This window comes from Falco rusticolus, chromosome 1 (genome assembly GCF_015220075.1).
Source record: "Falco rusticolus isolate bFalRus1 chromosome 1, bFalRus1.pri, whole genome shotgun sequence".
Classification (NCBI taxonomy): domain Eukaryota; kingdom Metazoa; phylum Chordata; class Aves; order Falconiformes; family Falconidae; genus Falco; species Falco rusticolus.
The window spans coordinates 60,744,685-60,764,127 of NC_051187.1; the positions used below are offsets into that span (position 1 = coordinate 60,744,685).

Genomic DNA, 19,443 nt, shown 5'->3' on the forward strand with positions numbered 1-19,443 from the left:
GAGCACTTGAACATGTGCCTCTGCAAAACTGCTCAATCCACTGACTTGTGGTCTGTACTCAGGGATGAACCAATCTTGATACCTTGATGCTTTCCCCATCCAGCCTTCCCCCGCTCCCCCCCACCAAAAAAAATAAAAAATAAAAAAAGATAGTCAAGACTGTCAAGTCTGCTTTTAGTCCAGAAGCTGCTTTATTGCAATAACTGAAAGGCAAATCACAGAGTCACGTAGTGCTTCTCAGGGCAAAATCTTCCAGTTTCTACCCTGGCACTGAATTTTTGAGGTGCTGGCTGGCATCAGGGTTTTCTGGAAATAAACGTGCCAGGTACACTGTAACCCTCATTCAGCAAAATGGTGAAAAGTCCCGTATGTGGAAAACATTACTTTGTATTGCCTAACTTTTGCTTGAGTCGCCCTTGCCTCGAAAAGCCTGTTGTTATTCAACAAGGCTGGTGGTTGCATCAGCGCCTGCAAGTATTTCAGCTTGGTAATGCTAGATCAGACACTTAACACCATCTGCTTTCTTCAGCCTCGCTTTTCTCTCATTTGCTGGATTTTGTCCTTTAATCCTTTCAAAATGCTTACCTTCTCTGCATTAAGAATAATCTGATATTGTCTTTAAAAGCTGGCCATGGAAACAAGACAAATTTAACTCTCTGTTTCCCCTAGTAATAGCTCTCATTTGCTACGGAGGAATTAGTTACTGAGAGGTTAGAAAAAAACAACAACCACGAAACCAAGCTCCCATCTGCCCTAGGTCACATGAACATAGCCTTTCAATAGTTGCTGGAAAATGTTTAACTTTCTTCTAGGACTTACTGTAATGAGCTAAATTAGATTGAAAAAAGCTATTATCCTGAATACAAAGGTGTATGGAGAGACTATAGTGACAATCCTGCCTGGAAGGCCAAACTACTGTTGAAACATACTGGCATAATTGCCCTGAATTCTGAGAGTTTAGAAAAAGTCAGGTTGAATATTATGGACAATATTTAAAAAACATAGGGGTACCTCTTTAGATTCCTGTGTTTTCAAGTCATTAAAAACTTGCCTAGATCTCCAGAATCAAGATCCACACACCAAGCACAGGTAACATGCCAACTTTTGAAAAACTCCGCAAACAAACCACATGATTTTCTCTTTGTTCCTGTGGACAGTATATAAACAAGTCTATTACTTAACAAACAGTTTTGTTTTGCCAGATGGGACCCTAAAGGGAGTGAAAAATCTTTTTTAGCAGTCAGACACCATATTTCTGAGCTACAGGAGGCAAAGTCCTTCTGAGAATCTGGCTCTGTAAATAACATTATAATATATCCTAGCATGGGAAAGACCATCTTGACTATTAAATTACTGGAGCATAACAGAACAATGAATAATCTCGGCATAAATGCCCTATGATCATCCCATATTGTATTACTTCCTCCTTTTGAAAAGCTCAATTTAGAGCGTAGCTTATTTAAGCTTCTTCTGCCCAGTACCCAACCTCACCAGAGCATCGCCGGCACAGACGAGGTGAGCAGCAAGAAACAGAAGCAAACCAGTGTTGCAAATTGCATCTTGCAACTCAGAGCATGATGCTTCTGTACCTTGGAAGACTGCACTAGGTAAGAGGTTTTCTGCAGCATGGTTGATATTCATGCCCTAAATTGTGTTGGATCAAGTGTATTGTTACGTGCATGGGTTTTAGTTGTCGTTTTGGCGCCCGACGGTCAAGTGCTCCTTCCAGGACACACCACTTTACATTCAAGCACCAACTTTCCAAGTGACAGCCCCCCCAGAAAACGCGGGGTTTGCTCTGAGAAGCACCTTTAGGGGCCAGGAGGGCCCCAGACCCGTGTTTAGATACCTGAACTGAGCCCACAACATAGCCAGGTTGGTGGTGATGTGCCTGACAGTAGCAATGTATTAAGACTTGTCTAGGAGCAGTCAGAAGACACCTGTCACATATCAGAACAAACTACATGTTATTATTGGCATTATCATCACTCAGATGAAGGGTTTGCTGCCTTCTCTCAGCACGGGGAACACCAGCACTCCTAACATCTCACCCTGAAAAAGGATGCTGCTTCCAAGTCAGCCACTTAAATGCACCCTGGGGCTTCTCCTTCGGCCTGCCTCTGGCATCACTTTCATGGCAGCGATGTTCCACTGCTGTTCATGGGAGCAACGCAAGTGATTTGTTTCAGTAACAGAACTGGCACCCAGAGGACTGGCTCACTTGCAGTTTCCTCCGTAAAGATGCACCAACTTGAATTAATGGTGAAGCCTGGAGAGGCAGTAGCTCTCTGCAGGGGCTGGGGCAGGACTGCCAGTAATTTGTATTATTTACCAGTGGGGACATGGCTGTAGAAGGGTTGAGGAGGCTTAAGGATGCCTACAGTATAATTTGCCGTTGCTAGCCCCATCATAGGTGTCCCTCCACCTTGTGTTGGCAGGGCTGTTGCCCCAGGTCAAGCAATATCTTCAAGAAATCACTCCCTGTAGCACTGTTGCCTGTCAGCTAAGTAAGCCCCTGTGCTGCTTCTGGAAGGAAAAGCGGAGAAAGAGAAATATATCTTTAAGTGCAGGTAGTTTTTCTGCCATAAGTAACAGAAACATTACAATATACAGATACCACAGCTGTTGCAATTGAAAACAGGTATTTTAACATCAAATGTGGTCATACGTTCTCTGGTAAATCTCAGTATTTCTCCAGTGCTGGCAGCAACGACACTTACTTGCTAATACAGTAAATCTGCCAGCATTTCCTGATACAGTGATTACACAGCTAGAAGACACCCCCTGTTATTTGCTTTTATTTCCTGGTAAAGATTCCTCAGGAAAACTACAAAAAAATATAAAAATTAAAGGAATAAATCCTTCTTGTGCAAAGGGAGTAGTTTGAAGGCAGATCTTTGACAGCAGTGAAGATTGTTTTCACCCTGCTAAACCAGGGAAAGGAGCTCCCTTGGGTGGGGGCGGGGAAGGGTAGAGTAAATCATCAAACATTCTGTTCTGTCTTTTCAGACCTGAGACCAAACGTGGGTTTTAAAGGCCCTACCTGTGCAACAGCAAACTCTTCCTTTTGCTAAAAGTGCTAGTGAAAAGCCATCAAACAGAACACACAGGTGCAGCACTCCTAACTGGAAGGGAAAACTCCCAGGCTATCTAGCCCTTAATCCTGCTATGGCCACAAAAGCTATGGGGTCTAAGAAATACCTCCAGCTGCTCCTTTTTCAGGTCGCTCTTCTAGGGCCTGTCTTCTGTGGGAACATGTTGGTCTGGCCAACAGAAGGCAGCCACTGGCTGAATGTGAAGATAATTATAGAGGAGCTCATCCGCCGTGGGCACAGCATTACCATCCTGGTATCCAACGCTTCCCTCTTCATTAAACCCAGGGCTGAGGCCACTGAGAATTTTGTGGTCTATAACGTGCCCTTCAAGAAAGACACCATTGAGAACCTGATCGAGGACGTAGTGGCCCTGTGGCTGAATAACAGGCCAACCACCCTGACCTTCTGGCAGTTTTACAAGGAGCTTGGAAAACTGTCCAAAAACTGGCACCAGATGAATAGGCTAATGTGTGATGCGGTGCTAACCAACCGAGAGCTGATGGCACACCTGCAGGGCTCTGGCTATGACCTGCTGCTGTCAGACCCTGTGACTCTCTGCGGGGACCTCCTGGCTCTTAAGCTGGCCATTCCATTCATCTACTCGCTGCGCTTCTCCCCAGCCTCCACTGTGGAAAGGCACTGTGGCAAGATCCCAGCTCCACCGTCCTACACACCTGCAGCCCTGTCTGAGCTCACCGACTGCATGTCCTTTGGTGAGAGAATAAAAAATATCGTGTCTTACCACCTGCAGGACTACGTTTTCCAGAGCTACTGGGGTGAATGGGATATCTACTATAGCAAGGTCTTAGGTAAGCCTTCTGCTGCTTCACTTCTCCTTACACCGCCTCCCGCCTCCCGGCCTGCAGAGCTAGGAACCTGGCAGGGTCGCAAAGTCAAGGTCTGACAGAGGTTTGTCATTCAGTCCCTATGTGGAAAAGGGAATGAGCTAAGAGCATCCATCAGCTGCACCCGCCAGCTGTCAGGGTGCTGTGCTGCTATGCCGTTGCATCGAGACAGGGAACAGGGGTCATCCCAATCGATGGACTTGACTTTTGCTGTAATTATTTTTCATGTGGAGGCTGAAACAACTTCCACACCATATAGGGCCGTCAGCAATAGAGTTCACTTTACACATTTCCCCCTCCAATGCGCTTGCACAGAAAGCAGTCAGAAACAGAGATGTTTTCCCAATCCAGAGTATTGTAACAAGGAGGGGGGAGCTGGTGAATTACGAGCCAGCCCTGCCACCCTCAGTACCAATACTGAAACGCATAGTGGCTTGTAATAGAGACTTTATTTATGCCACTGGCCATGTAAAACCAATCCTCTCTGCAGAAAGCAAGTTTTATTTCAAACATACCTTCTACGCACAGCAAATAGTGAAAGCAACAGATCTTTCTCTGCAGGCTTTTCTTCTGGACTGTGTTGAGTGAATAGGTAGAAAAACATATTTATTTAAATATTAATCACATGTGATCAACATGCCATGTTTACCATTCTCCCACTGAGCTCACGCAAAACAGCACTTGCAAATCTCTCAGAGTTCAATTGCCTGCAAATACCTGCATGCTGCAGAACTCTACGAGTACGCCCAAACTGTTGTCATGTGCACAGCAGATGAGGTATCTCAGCTTGGTTTCTCACAGCCCAGCTGCCCCTCTCACCCCCATTTTCATCCTGGAAAGGATGCTCTAGGCAGCACGGAAGCTGTAGCAAAAGCCTTGCACAAGTATATTAGGAAAATGTTGCGTAACAGAGCTGGGCAGAAGCCCAGTAATAATGATTTTTCGTACAGTGAAGAGGACTTAACGTTATTTCTTAACTGCACATCAGAGGGTGACCATAAAGGGAACTGTTTAACGGATTTTCTGGTTCAACTTATAGTGCATAATTGGCACCTAGTGGCAGGCAGGAGAGCCCACATCACCACCTACCAGCTCTGGCCTCCTGCAGTGCACACTCTGGAAGAGGCGAGTTCACATGAAGACAACCTGTGATACGGCAGTTGTCGTATGCTTCATTCATTTCGAGACCGACTTTTTAGCTGCAGCCCTGGATCACCACCTGAAGTGCCCTGTAAATGGACGTTCAGTGGCTTTATAAAGCAAAAGGGTGCCCATGCAGTGGGTGAACATCTTCGCTGCATACCCAGCTGTGCTTCCAAAGAGCCAGAAGAATGAAAGTCAGCTCTTCTACCAAACAAATAACATAGAGACTATAGTCAGACAGGCAGGAGGGCCAGGATGACCAACAGGGCACAGTCCTCTCTGGAGTGAGCCCCCAGGACTGACAGCTCTCCCCTCTGCTCCAGAGGAACCACATCTTCCAGCTTCCGCAAGGTGTTTACCACCAGATGGTGCCAGCTGGTCCCAGTCAACTTCTTCCCCAGGAAAACATGCCATTATGCAGGACTGGACTTCATGCCAGCTACCTCGGCTCCCTGCCCTCTGGAGCAAGGCAGCGTCACGCGTGCCCAGCCCAGCCCGGGAGCACTGGGCTGCCGGTGAAGGAAGGCGCGGGGGCACTGCCACACAGGGCAGGCTATGGCTGGGAAGGAGGTGGCAGCGCTGTGGCTTCTGCCTGGGCTGGGCTGGGTGTCTGGGGGCAAGGTATTGGTCTGGCCAGCTGACAACAGCCACTGCCTGAACATGGAGTACATACTCCAGGAGCTCGTGGTCCGGGGCCATGAGGTGACTGTGCTGCTGCCTTCATGCTTCCTCTTCCTTAATGTCACACAGCCCTCACCTTTCCGGTTTGAGGTGGTTGAGGTGCCGATCACCAAAAAAGGAGATGGCTACGTTATTGGAAGATTTTTTATATTTTTGGGTTTACCAGGAGAAAGTGCTACCTGTCTGGGAAAGCATTTACAAGATAGTTCAACTAGTATTAAAGCTGGAGAACATAACCAAAGTAATTTGTGATGAAGTCCTGAAGAACAAGGCACTGCTGGAGAGACTGAGGGCATCCACCTTTCATGTCCTCTTGGCAGACCCACTGTCACCCAGTGGGGAGCTGTTTGCCGAGAAGCTGGCTATCCCCTTCGTGTACACCATCCGGTTCTCCATAGGCAACACGCTGGAGTGGCTCTGCGGGACACTCCCAGCACCTCCTTCCTACGTACCAGCCACACCAAGTGGCCTAACAGAGAGGATGTCCTTCCTGGAAAGGCTAAAAACCATCTTCATCTACACTGTGCAAGATATCATGTATCATTATGTTCTCTGGGGAAGCTGCGATCAATACTACAGTGATGTTTTAGGTAAGGCTGCTCTTACTTCCAGAAATTACATCTGCTGTACATGGGGCACAAATTAGGAACCAGACAGCCCTGAACCCACTCTCCTTCCTCCAAAATTCCTGTGTCAAGTCAAACAATCCAGGCAAGTGCAAATGTTACCTGTTAATTCTGACCTGCTACACTAGTACAACTAAGTTCGTACAGGTACTTCTAGGATAGGTAGAACAGTGCTAAAGCCGCTTGAAACAGAGCTCATCAGTCATATTCATAGATTAATCACGACAAATACTAAGGACAGCAAAATAATACTATACATCCTCCAAATACTAGCACTGAATTAAACCTTTTGAAGTAGAAATAAAAAAACGGTTTTGGAAAGCTATACAATATTACCTTTTTTCCCCTAGCACCCTTCTTGCTTGCTAGCTTATCTCAAAATGAGAGAGAATGGCCTCATCTGGTCTTTTAAAGGACTGGGAGAGCAGCTGGGCCCCTATTTGCGGTGTTAAAAGGCCCTCAGCAGAGACATGGTTCTTTGCTTTTTTGAAAGTGTCCAAAAGAAATATTACAAGACAGCTGTATTTATTTGTAAGGTTTTTTTTCTTTTTAAAATAATAGTTGCATAATTATTTTCACATTTTTTCTCTAAGTTATTGTTACAATGCTTAAAAGGAAACAGGGCAAGCATACATGCATTGATGGGGCAGATAAAATGGACAGTATTTCAATATGAGGCTCTCCGTGTTTTTATTTATATTTTGCTATTAGGGTGTAATTCTGCTGAGAGAGCTAAGTTGTTAAGATATTGTACTATTAGTACCTAGCTGTGTGTTTACTTGCGTTCCTTATCATGTGTGACAAAGACTAGAAAACACTGTGCCGATAGAAGCATGGTTTGCTGATCTGTTGTGTAAGCCTCAGATCTGCTTGGATCTTGTGGTATCTTTTTTATTGTTAAACGTGGGGTTTAGCATTTAAGGCTCCATGTGCAATACCTGTTTTGTTAGCTGTGTTAGCTGGTCTCTACCCTAACTGTGATACACTTTGAGCTGGAGTGTATCCAGTCCTGAAGGAGGTGTGAAAGCAAGGGGCAAGCATCTCGTACAAATGGGGCAACGTCCCAGCTCCTGCAGAGTATGCATGCACCTTCTCTTTCTCCTTGGAAAATCTTCTTCAGGGTTCTTACTATTGTAGCTGTTTTCCAAGAGCTACCTAAAGGCTTTTTCAAGTGATGAGGTTAAAGTATGAAAACCCATTTGCTTAACTGTCAGTCTAGTGAGGAGAGTGTAGGTGGTGGTGCTGAGCTCCTGGAGGAGTGCTCAGGCGCTGTTTAGACTCAGGCTGAGCCTCATTTGCTCCCTGCTCAGGAGATAGAAGCTGCCCGTTCTTGTCCCTGAACACACCAGTAGCCCAAAGCATCTCCACTACATCTTCACGGTACAGTCAACAGGAGAAGTCAGGTCTCTTGTCTTGATGGCGTCTGTCCTGAGTCTGTGATGTGGATACACTGATGCCAGTTTGCAGCATCTTCCCAAGAGAAGGCACAGAAGCACCAAAAACACAGGGCAAAACCTGTGCTCCTCACCTCCTTCTGCTTCTGTCCTGGGGTGGCCTGATGCTGGAGTCTTCTCTAGCAGGACTCTGTCCTTCCAGTGACAGTGCTGTGTCCACAGCGTCTGGTTATAGAGAGGACAGAACCAGAGCACCCTGCGGGCTAGTTGTGTGTCACTGCAGGACATTTTTGCACCTAAGAAACGAGGAGATAAAAATTGTAACCAGCTTTACAGGTAGGTTGGTTCTTACAGGGCAAAGAAGCAAAACTAGGGCTATAGTCAAGTTGTAAGCTGGGGTTCATCCTGTAGCTGTCAAACACGTCCCATGGGCTGCTCGTGTGCTTTCCCTAGCCCGAGCTCCTGCTCGGTACAGGAGTGTCTATCTTTACCTTGAATAGCTGGTATGAGGGTGTACCAATTGTGGCTGGAGTAGAACTGCTTTTCCTCGTAGTAGCTTGCATGGGGCTGTAAGTTGGATTTGTGATGAAAACAGTGTTGATAAGATAGGGATGTTTCGGTTACTGCTAAGCAGTGCTTACGCAGCATCAGGGCTTTTTTTGCTTCTCACACTGCTCCTCTCAGTGAGTAGGCTGTGGGCGCACAAGAATTTGGGAGGGGACGCAGCCAGGACAGTTGACCCCAACTGACCAAAGGGTATCCCATGCCTGTGATGTGCTCAGCAAAAAAAGCTGGGGTGAGGTGAAGTTGCCGGGGCTGCTGTAGCTCAGGGACTGGCTGAACATCGGTTGACTGGTGGTGAGCAATCGTTTTTTGCATTACTTTTTTTCTTGGGTTTATTTTTGTGGGTTTTTTTGCTTGTTACGCTGCCTCTGTCACAACCCATTTTTCCAACTTTGGCTCTTCCTTGTCCCTTCCTACTGAGGAGACGTGAGAGGCTCTGTGGTGCTTAGCTGCCTATCCAGACTGAACTGCAACACAGGGAAAGGGCTTCTGGTCTGCACACGCTGCCAAATGCACTTTGTGGTGAGCAGTAACAGGAGCTGCCATCGCTTTGAGATCAGCTGTGGTGCTGTAGGAGACTCCAGAACGGGATTTGCTGCTTGCCCAGTCCGCCTATGAGTGTTGTGTTCTGACATGACCTTTTGCCAAGCCTGGCACCAAGTGGTTGTCACTTTTATTGGCTGGCTCTGAAGTGTTTGCACACTGGAGCAGTGAACTACTTCCAGCTCAGTCAGACCGGAGTTGTATATGGACTGCTGAGATGATGGGGTCAAGGTTCCTCTGGCTGCTCTGGGCCTACACATGCTGCTGGAGTGCCGGCTTTTGTGGGAAGGTGGTGGTCTGGCCCACTGATGCAAGTCACTGGATCAATGTGAAAGTGCTGCTGGAAGAGCTTGTTCTCCGGGGTCATGAGGTGACAGTGCTGGTGCCCTCAAGCAACCTGCTCATCGACTACCGAGACACCTCCTCCCCCTTCACCTTTGAGGTTCTGCAAGTCCCCTTTACCCAGGAGAGCCTGGATGCTATCATGGAGGACTTCCTCAATTTCTGGATTAATGAGATCTCTAATCTCACCCCCTGGGAGATCATGTGGAGGATGAAAAAGGACCTGGAAGTCTTTACCAATATGTCAAAGCAGACCTGTGACACCTTGGTGACGAAGCCTCAGCTGATAGCAAAGCTGCGGGAGGCCAAGTTTGACATTCTGATCGCTGACCCCCTGTGTGTAGGCGGGGAGCTCATAGCAGAAATCCTAGCAATCCCTTTTGTCTACAGCTTCCGCTTCTCTGATGGAAACGTGGTAGAGCGGCTGTGCGGTGGGCTCCTGTCCCCACCTTCTTATGTGCCTGCTAGCACAATGCGGCTGACAGACCAGATGTCCTTCGTGGAAAGACTAAAGAACTTCCTCTTTTACTTTTACATGGATTTATTTTTCTTGAAGTTTTGGCAAAATGAATGGGATGGGTACTACAGCAATGTCTTAGGTAAGGCAGCTGTTGAGTGCTTTCTCCTCTTGGATAAATTGTGCCTTTTGAATGTTTTGGGAGCTCAATGCTGTTGTCTCAGTATCCTTTCCCAATGGCTAGCAGAGATGGTAATCCCTTTTGGTCACTTGGAGGCTGTGCTTTGCCTTTTAGGTCTGGTCTAGCCTAACAGACACCAGTGCAGTTGTGCTCTAGTTCTTCTCGAGGATCTTTAGAGCACATAGTTCTGATTTTTTTCAGTAAGGATACTGCTGGTGAGCTCTTGCAGTGAGCTCTATGTCCATTTTAGTACTTTCAGAGCACAGTTGTTGCCTCTTCATCTTGATGACAGGCACTTCTACAATTAAGATGGTAGTAGATAAAGGCTGGAGAGCAAAATCATTCCTTAATTAAGTGTAAGGCACTGGAGACAGCTCCAGTGAAGTAGTGTTCTTAAACTACATACATACATGAATTTTTTGTTCCAACCTAGTAAACTCAGCCTCGATTCAAAGTCTATTGAAGAGAACTTTTAGTTCAATGGACTTTGAATCTTGTGCAGAGTTATCTATGTTTAGGCAGATAATGAGTGAATAGCAAGTACAAGGGGATCTATTCTGTTGCTCTCCAATCTCTTTCTGCACTTCCAAAGAACGCCTCTGTGCTCTGCAAATCAGTCCGCTTCCCCTGGATTAATTTTACTTTTTTTTTTTTTATTTTTTAATACCACATAAGACTTAATTACACCTTTATATCACTCTGCTTGTAACGCAGGCTTAATTTTCCCTCCAGTAACTTTGTAACTGACTCACTGCTCTTTACTTTAAAAAAAAATTAAAAAGATTAGTGGTGTAAATTGTAACACTGATCAAGTATTATAAGAAGATGCCCTACAGATAAATTTTATCTTGCTACTCATTTTGCTTGGTTCCTGCTTGCATTAGGCTGGCTTTTTATCATTTACCAACACTTCTAACCCTTTTACTCTCCAGTTCCACCTTGTGGGGAAAATAATGCAAAGACAGCTTGCAAAATGTACTTGAGAATATATATTTTTCAAAATGGGAAGCTATAAAACAGTTTTATCCATTCTTTTTTTCTGTAAATGGATTTCTAGAGACTTTGGATTTTGCAAAAAATGACATTCAAAGCATCTATGGCTTTGGAAAAAAATTCCCAATATGTGTCAGGAGCTGACGCAGTTCCCAGGAGAACTAGGGATGGCTTTATGTGTGTTTTATTGTAGTCTGACCAGTCACTGACCGAGTCACCATTTGAAAACTCCACAGAAATTAGTTTAAAAACTTTCCTCCTCCCTGATTGGTGATCATCACTTTGTGACTCATTTATATTTTATTTGGAACTAAAACTTCTGTGATTGTTCTCTTCCCCAAAGTGTATTTTTATTATAAGCACAGGTAATGAAGTCTTTCAGTGGTACAAGAATTGCACTTCTGTATCACAGAAACTCAATGCTTCCCACTTACTGTTCTATTGTTCCACGTTCATCCTGAAGGTTCAAAATCCTTTTAAAGATCATACTGCCGTGTTTGTGGCAACCTGCCAAGGCCAAACACAGGACACGGCAAGGAATAGGCCCAGATTTGTCCGTATTTTCATTTCACGCATGGTTTGATAGATTACACTGACTGCGAGTGCCAAAAGACAAAGGTGTAAGGCTCCTATTTTGCAATCTACAGCAAACAAGACTGGTCCCGTGCATGTTGTAAACCCCTTGTATCTTGCCCACAGGAAGGCCCACAACCCTGTGTGAGACAATGGGAAAAGCAGAGATATGGTTAATCAGAACATACTGGGATTTTGAATTTCCACGCCCTTTCCTGCCCAACTTTGAGTTTGTTGGAGGACTTCATTGCCAGCCTGCAAAGCCGTTACCAAAGGTATCCCAACTTTGTTCTGCTGTTGGTTGGTTGATTGTCCAGCAGAACAAAAACTGTTTCTCTCCCTGATCGACTGTGCGAGCCATGTCCTGCGAAAGCTCACTCTTAGAGAAGATGCTCTGCTGCCAGTGGGGAGCACAGAGATACTTAGCAATCTATCCATACTTGTGCAAATTGAGGGCTGAGTTTATAGCCTGCTGTCTTAGAAGAGGATAGCTGAGGGCAGCAGCAGGGAATACGGTTTTTATTACAGGAAAAATAGGTGCTACCTCAGAGAAGTTAAATGTAAATCTTAATCCTAAAACACAGACTTGCAGCCCACAGTAACACTGAAACACCTGATGCAAAAAGGCACTGCGAGGGGTCAAATTCTTTTGACAAAATAGAGTCAAGATTTGCAGAAAGAAGCTAGTGATAAAACGCTTCTTCTATCATGGCTTAATTTAAGAAATCTTAAAGGGAGTAAAATACTCAGCACGCCCAGCCTACACTCTCTGTGAATGGCAATATTCTGGTGGAATATCCAAATCCCAGATGCTGATGACAACATGACAAGCTCTGGTCTAGATTATCACTCCTGTAGGAGCCTTAGAGGAAGCAGGGTATTTTCAGTGCAAGTTGTCTGCTTTAAGAAACCTTCTAAGTCTCTTCCCACTCCCTTGTAGCAATGGTTGAGTTGGGGGAAATGGATAACCATTCTTTTCTGGATGCTATTGCTCCATTTCACGTGACACTAACAAAAAAGAGAAACAGGAAGACCCATTGGTCTGGTATGCAGAATAACTGGTTAGCAGCATGTGCTGTATTGCAAGAAACAGGAGAACTGGCTGACTAACAAAGTGCCAGCAGCTACTGAAATCTTGGATCAGGATGCTGAAAAACCCTGTCAGCTTTCAGCACTGTCCTGCAGAGCTACGAAATGCAAAGTACTTGTTCCAGCAAAATTCACAACCATGACTGACTATGCCATGTCTCCCAGGGTATGGCCCTCTCAACACCAGTGCCAGGATCCATTCCTGTGGCTTGTGCTCTGAAAGAAACATTTCCTGAAACTGCTTGACTTGCTTTCAAAAAGACAAAGCTTCTGTCACCTGTCTCAACTTGTCCTGCTCCTTCCAGGGGAGAAACTGTCTTGCACAGGGTCAGGTCTATCTTTGTAATGCCCTTCTGTCAGCTGAGTTGCTCATACACCATGATCATCTCCTTGATAAGCTAAAAAGGTTATGCTCTCCATTCACAGAAATCTGTGTAATCTGCAGTGTGTAATTACTCTCTGTACGTCTTCTGCCTCTCCTAGGAAATGGAAGAATTTGTTCAGAGCTCAGGGGAACACGGCATTGTGGTATTCTCCCTTGGATCGATGGTCTACAACCTAAGTTACGAAAAAAGTAATGTGATTGCCAGAGCCCTCAGCCAGATTCCACAAAAGGTGCATTTCCTTTTGCGTCTAGAACAACTTGCCTCATTTTTGTCACTCCTGTTACCTTCAGTGAGCTTTTTACATTTGGAAGGCCTGTTTTTTATCTGCATCTCCACTGGATGCAGCACAGTCAGGAAGCTGGGCTATGCAGAGAGGCAGGCTGCCGAGTCACCTCATGGGGAGTTCTGGCGCTTCACTTTCTCTGAACCAAATGACGTGGAGATGTGTCCACAGGCCAAAATATAAAAATCACTCTATGCAGTTTTTATAATAAAACCACATAGAACTTATCAAAGAGCTAAACTGGAGCCAAAGCTATTTGAATTACTGAGGAAAGCTACATGGGTTTGAGGTAAAGTCCTATATTACATGTAATAATACACAGGGCATGTCACATGCACTGTTTATCTTCATCTTCCTTTGTTCAAGGTCCTCTGGCGGTACAAAGGAAAAAAACCAGAAACTCTGGGCTCCAACACCAGGATCTATGACTGGATACCCCAAAATGATCTGCTTGGTGAGACTGATTCTATCTGGAATGCATTGCACCCTTGGAAAAACTGTTTCCTTCTTTGTTTTTCGACTAAAATGCCTTATTCAGGCAAAAGAACAAAGTTAACACTTGTGGCTACAGCCAGTTTCGCAGCTTAAGCAGCACAGGTTTGCTTTTGGGAGCCTTAATTTCCCAGCCTGCTTCTGACTTTAAGGTGAATGGCTGTACCAGAACCATGGAAGATACAGCCAGGCTGTGAGGGGAGTAGGGAGCAGTGGCTCAAGAAGGCAGCGTCTTGAGCTTAGTTCTGAAGATGGATCTCTAAAGCAAAAGCTTCTGTCTTACAGAACTTGGTGGCAAGTATCTGGAAGGGCCAAGAACCATCTGCAGGCAGGAGTAAATACCAAAGTAGACATGTACTCTGGAGCTGGAATTGGCCTCTGCAGTTAATCTCCTGGGCTCGTTATTCAAAATCTTGACCTGAGCAAGGCTGCAGCAGGGAGCTGTTGTGAATCTGACACCATGTGAAAACTAGAACTGCTCAACAGCAGAAGGGCTGAAGTAACTCTGGCGTAGTCTGGAGGAACATGCTGATTCACACACTGCATTAAAATAAATACGAATGTGTGAAAGCTAAGTGCACAAGCTCTGGTGCTGATCCAGAGGTCAGGGCTGTTCCCTTCTCTAGCAGTGCACTTGTCCGGGTAGTTTGCAGTGCTCACGTCCCAGTCAGCGAACACAGTCTGCCACAGCTGCTGTTACACGTGCCATTCCCTGTTCCAGGCCATCCCTTGACGAAGGCCTTTATTACTCATGGTGGGACCAATGGGATCTATGAAGCTATCTACCATGGGATCCCGATGATTGGGATTCCCATGTTTGCCGACCAGCATGACAACATTGCTCACATGAGGGCAAAGGGAGCTGCGACCGAGCTGGATTTCAGCACACTGGAGACACAGGACCTAGTTGATGCACTGAATACAGTCATTAACAATTCCACGTGAGTTTTGTTCTTGCCTTATAGTAGGACGAGGTTGTTAAAATCTTGGGCTGCTGATGTTAGAAATTCTGCTGGCTCTTCTGGGAACTAAAAATACTGCATAGTTAGTCTGGGTTTCAGAAGAAAACCATCTTTCATTTCTGAAAATCAGCATTTCACAGAAAGGAAAGATCAGTAATTTGATTTTCATTAGACTACATTTTATGATCCCCTTGAGAAAAACAGTTCTTGGAAAGGCCAGAGCAGCTCTCGAGACAGTTTTCTGCTTTCTCTTCCTTGTTCTCTGCTAGTATAAATCCTCTGGAGGCTCTGGGTGACCATTCTAGTTGTACTATGTCTACTCTGTCCGTAGCCACAATTCTTACTCCTACCCGAGTTACCAATATCCTTAGGTTACTGTACCTATCATTCAGGAATTGGAGGGTACGGAAGCCTGGCAACTGGGATCCCTTGCTAAGGATAAAGCCATTGACAAAGGCATTGGAAAAAAGGCAGGAGTCCTCAGTCTTAGGCAGTGATTCCTGTCAAGACAGGTATCCCTTCAAGGAAGATCTTGAAAATTCCCGAAGTAAACAGAACAACACTGATGGAAGTATCCAGTGTCTGATGGAATTAGCTGTGGTGGAAGTGCTCTGTAACAACCTGGATGATGACCAGGCATCCAAAGCCCCAGATGAAATCCAGTGCACATGGCCCTCCCTACCAAAGTCCCCCTTAGTTTTATGGCTAAACATGATGTTATATGGTGTGGGATGTCCGCTTGGTCAGCTGGGATCAGCTGTCCTGGCTGTGTCCCCTCCCAGCTTCCTGTGCACCCCCAGTCTCCTTGCTGGCACGGTGGTGTGAGGAGCAGAAAAGGCCTTTACACTGTGTAAGCACTTCTCAGAAATAACTAAAACACTCCCGTATTATCAACACTGTTTCCAGCACAAATCCAAAACACAGCCCCATGCTAGCTACTGTGAAGAAAATTAACTCTATCCCAGCAAAAATAAGCACACTGTATTATACTGGAATAGAAAATGCTGCAAATGTTTCCATGTTGCTTTTTTTAAAGGAGTATCTGGAATAATTTTGAATAACTTCCTTTTGCAAAAGATTGGCTTTCTCTATTACTGTTCATAACCTAATTTTATGCAGATCAAACTGGGCCAGTTTACAATATATTTAAATAACAATGATCAAAGTGAAAGCAGGTCTCTCTACCTTCGTCAAGAGGACGGCCAGGTCCTGAATGGCTGAATGGCTTGTTTCAGGAATCCCTAAGAAATCTCCTTTGTTTCTTCTTTTTTCCCCAGCTATAAGGAAAATGCTCTAAGGTTATCCAAGATACACCATGACCAGCCAGTTAAGCCTCTGGACAGAGCTGTCTTCTGGATTGAATTTGTCATGCGACACAAAGGAGCAAAGCACCTGAGACCAGCTGCTCACCATCTCACCTGGTACCAGTACCACTGCCTGGATGTTCTGGCGTTCTTGTTCACCTGTACAGCCATTGCTGTCTTCATTCTTGTCAAATGCTGCTTATTTTGCTGTAGGAGATGTGGCAGGATTGCAAAGAGGAAGAAAGAATAGACATGCTGCTCCCATCAGCGCTTTTTCTTCTCCTAGGCTGATTCAGCAAATCATTTATGCACATTTCTTAGTGAACAAAATTATTAGAATATGCTTTAAGCCGGGCATATTGTGAAGCATGCTGTTGAACTGGGTCATGCTAAAAAGCTGTTGTGGGACACAGCTGCTTGCTTAGCTGGAAAATTCCTTCTGGCATAAATGACACTGAATTATAGTTGAATTATAACAGGTCCCTTGGGTATGTATAATGGTAATTGCTGCTTTAACTTTTCAAATTCATTTTGGTGTATTTCATAAATTCAGCCTTCCCATGTGTGGTACTGTGGGTCCTTCAACCTGCAACTAGACTCCTTCCTTTAACTCTATCCTCTCCCAGGTTTGATTATTCACAACCAAAATGCCTCTCTGTCAGAAAAGTCCTCTCCCAGATTGGACAGTGAAGGTAACAGCATGGGCTCCTAAAAAGCACCCACCTGAATGGCCAAGATCATGACAAAATGGGAGCTGCAAGTGGCTGCTGAAGCCTGTATCACTGCATTTTTACAAATGCACTGACTACTTGGGGGCTGAGGGGAGACCAGAGTCCTAAAAGCAACAGAGAAATTACTTTTCTGAGAACCATTTTCCTTTTTCACTGGAGTCTGGAGTCCTGCTGCACAGGCCATCATTCCAATGGCAACACTGTAGGGGTGTGAAAAAACACCTCTGTCAGGCACTTGCCTGTCTTAACCCCCAAATGCCTCCCACAGTAACTGATAAATGCAGGAAAACCTCTAGAGGTGGAACTTGCAAAGAAGTAACATCACACGTGGGAACAGCGCCAATGGTCATTTGCCTTGCCTGAAAAGTTGGAGGAAAAATAGCAACTGCTTTTGGCTCAGGTAAGAGTGGTAGTAAATGCAGCACTTGTGAAATTGTTCAAGGTGCACTTCCTGATGAAAGCCTACTAAAGCAGTGCTAGATCAGGCTTCGTGTTCTAAGTAAGGTTATTCCACTGCTGTGCCAGCTTACTCAGGAAAGAACCTGCCCCAGTTTTAACTGATAATTGCTGTACTGTGGATGCTGCAAGAATTGTTTTCAAACAGAACAGGCTGAGAAAACGTGAAGTTGTTTACATAACAAAATTCCCTATATGACTTTAACTTTTTTATTAACATTGGCAATAGTTTCAACATCTGCTTAAATCTCTTCATGCTACAACATTTACAAAAGCTCAAGCGAATTGTTTCCAAACTAAAGCCGGGTTAGAATAAGACTAGTGCTTCTCACAGTAACTTCTGGTACACTGTTCCTGTGGTCATGATGGAATCATATGCAGGAACATGCACATTGAAATATGCATAATGAACAGAAAGTGGAACAGCGTGACACTCAGGCCACAGATCTGAGAGACTTTACCGTAACTGTTCATAGAACTAGGTCCCTAGGCGCAGCTCCACAAAGCTTGATCACTAACAGACCCCATCATTCAGCTTCTGCCAGTGGAAGATTTGTTGAGATGTCTGGTTGCCAGAAGGCCAGCAAGCCTGCTAGCATACTGCATAGATATTGGTCAGATAGGGCTAACAAAGGAAACAGAATAGCTCAGAAAAGTTGGTCAGAGAAAGTGCTCTGCAGTCACTCTAAGGAGGTACTACTTTTCTGTAACTCGCTCAGATAAATTTAGTTTATTTAGTACTGAATTCAAAACATAAAAAAAAGAAACCCAACCAACCTCAAAACCCCCCTATTCTTTCTAGAATCTGTATATAAAGATATCAAAGAATGAAGGTGGTCTGTCATACATTTCTCCAATCAGACACAGTATGTGTACTGATTTTTGTAGACTGATCTAATCCTACTGCTAATAGGCATACCTCTCAGTGCACAGCAAACTGTTTTGAGGAACCCAAATGTATGTTCAACTTGCAGTATTTAAAAAAAATAAATCTCAACCTACTTGTATGTTGGAGGTCAAACTTTTTGCTTAGCACATGCAGATGTTTACTATAGCTGTGTAGACTAAAATATACAGAGCCCAAACTATTGCAGTCACATCTAAAAAACCGCATGCTTTCACAACTGCCACACCGTGGCCAATCCTGTACAGCAGTTTATAAAAACAAATACAGTATTTAGCACTGGGGAATTGGAGGTCTTTGAAGCACATGCTACAAGCTAGCTTTGTTACATGAGAAGGCACCAAAGAAAGGTTATGAAGTCCACCGAGCCAGTGCTACTCATACAAGTTTTGAGAACTAGGAAATTGCCACTGCAAGTTTTTACTTTTTTTCCACAGTTTTACTGCTGTCATTTCAATTAAAATATTTCCTTTTTAAGAGAAGTAAAAAGTGATGCAGTAATCTCTACAAAGATGACATGGGGAAGAGTCTGGTTTTTGCAAAACTAACACAGCCCTGGGAGGCAGGTAGGATTATGGCTGAGAACAGCCTCTCAATAGCTTGAATATCATTTGATTAAGTTAAACATGTAGGGCCTTCATAACTCTGATTAGCTGCAGGAGCTGTAAACTGACTACTTCACTGTGGAAACAGAAAAACAATTACCTTTTATTTCATCAGTCCTTTTTCCAAATTCAGGCTTCAGTTCAATTTTCATCTATGACAAAACCTTTAAACTATTTTTGAACGCAAACACTTTCCTAGAACTGCCAGAATCTAATCAAAGCTGGCAAGCTTAGAAGACCAAGAAACCCGATCTGGAGTTTTAATCATTTCAATAGTTACCAATTTATTTTTATATAAAAAAAAAAGTGGTAGCAATGTAGAATACAGCAATATTTTCTGGTTCCACACACGCAGGTTGTGAACATTCCGAGCAATGTGTACATTTTGGAGGGAGACTAGACAAGAATTGACCAAAATGTTACTGAACATGGGAAGGTTTTTAAAAAAGGTTAAAAATTAGGTATCAATAGCGTCTTCTTAATATTGCTTTCATTACTGAAGACTGAAAAAACACTTAACTTCACAGATAGGGTTCAAAAACTGGGGGGGGGGGGGAAGGGGGGGAAGGGGGGAGAAAAAAGGCTGCTACAACACTGCCATACAGTCAAAAAAAAAAAAAATCATACTTCAATATTTGCATACTTGATAGCAGCATTCTCCCACTGAACCATGTGAAACTACAGAAAGAAAACATCAAAGCAAAAAAATAATGGCAGTTATCCATCAGTATTCAAAAACCTAGAATGAAGTCACCAAGTAGATGCACACTTACTGAGAAGTAATCAGTATCTAC

At 44.4% G+C, this 19,443-nt stretch overlaps 2 protein-coding genes across 7 annotated transcripts in view; one reads left to right on the forward strand and one right to left on the reverse strand.

Annotated features, from left to right (window-relative positions):
* The first annotated feature begins 176 nt into the window (after nucleotides 1-176).
* Nucleotides 177-19,213, forward strand: LOC119145247 (UDP-glucuronosyltransferase 2A2-like). Of its 3 annotated transcripts, none has more exons than XM_037381547.1 (6): nucleotides 177-3,897; nucleotides 9,181-9,832; nucleotides 11,564-11,712; nucleotides 13,562-13,649; nucleotides 14,409-14,628; nucleotides 15,927-19,213. In XM_037381547.1, the coding sequence occupies exons 1-6, from the start codon at nucleotides 3,169-3,171 to the stop codon at nucleotides 16,201-16,203; spliced, it is 2,115 nt and encodes a 704-aa protein (XP_037237444.1). In that variant the 5' UTR covers nucleotides 177-3,168; the 3' UTR covers nucleotides 16,204-19,213. The 3 variants fall into 3 exon arrangements, with proteins under 3 accessions (XP_037237444.1, XP_037237452.1, XP_037237438.1); XM_037381555.1 differs by lacking the exon at nucleotides 9,181-9,832 and adding an exon at nucleotides 13,010-13,141 and having other exon boundaries at nucleotides 2,838-3,904; XM_037381541.1 differs by lacking the exon at nucleotides 177-3,897 and adding an exon at nucleotides 13,010-13,141 and having other exon boundaries at nucleotides 6,432-9,832.
* The window catches only part of YTHDC1 (YTH domain containing 1), a 29,371-nt gene continuing 20,831 nt past the window's right edge, over nucleotides 10,904-19,443 (reverse strand). For all 4 annotated transcript variants that reach the window (XM_037381489.1, XM_037381476.1, XM_037381480.1 and 1 more), the window contains one exon: nucleotides 10,904-11,577. In XM_037381489.1, coding sequence (XP_037237386.1) covers nucleotides 11,348-11,577 — 230 coding nt within the window. In that variant the 3' untranslated portion in view covers nucleotides 10,904-11,347. The remainder of the gene's footprint in view (nucleotides 11,578-19,443) is intronic.

Coding starts and splice junctions, on each gene's coding strand:
- LOC119145247 (XM_037381547.1), top strand. CDS start 3,169: ATGGCCACAAAAGCTATGGGGTCTAAGAAATACCTCCAGCTGCTCCTT. Junction 3,898..9,180: donor GGGATATCTACTATAGCAAG/GTCTTAGGTAAG, acceptor TTTTGTGGGAAG/GTGGTGGTCTGGCCCACTGA. Junction 9,833..11,563: donor GTACTACAGCAATGTCTTAG/GTAAGGCAGCTG, acceptor TCTTGCCCACAG/GAAGGCCCACAACCCTGTGT.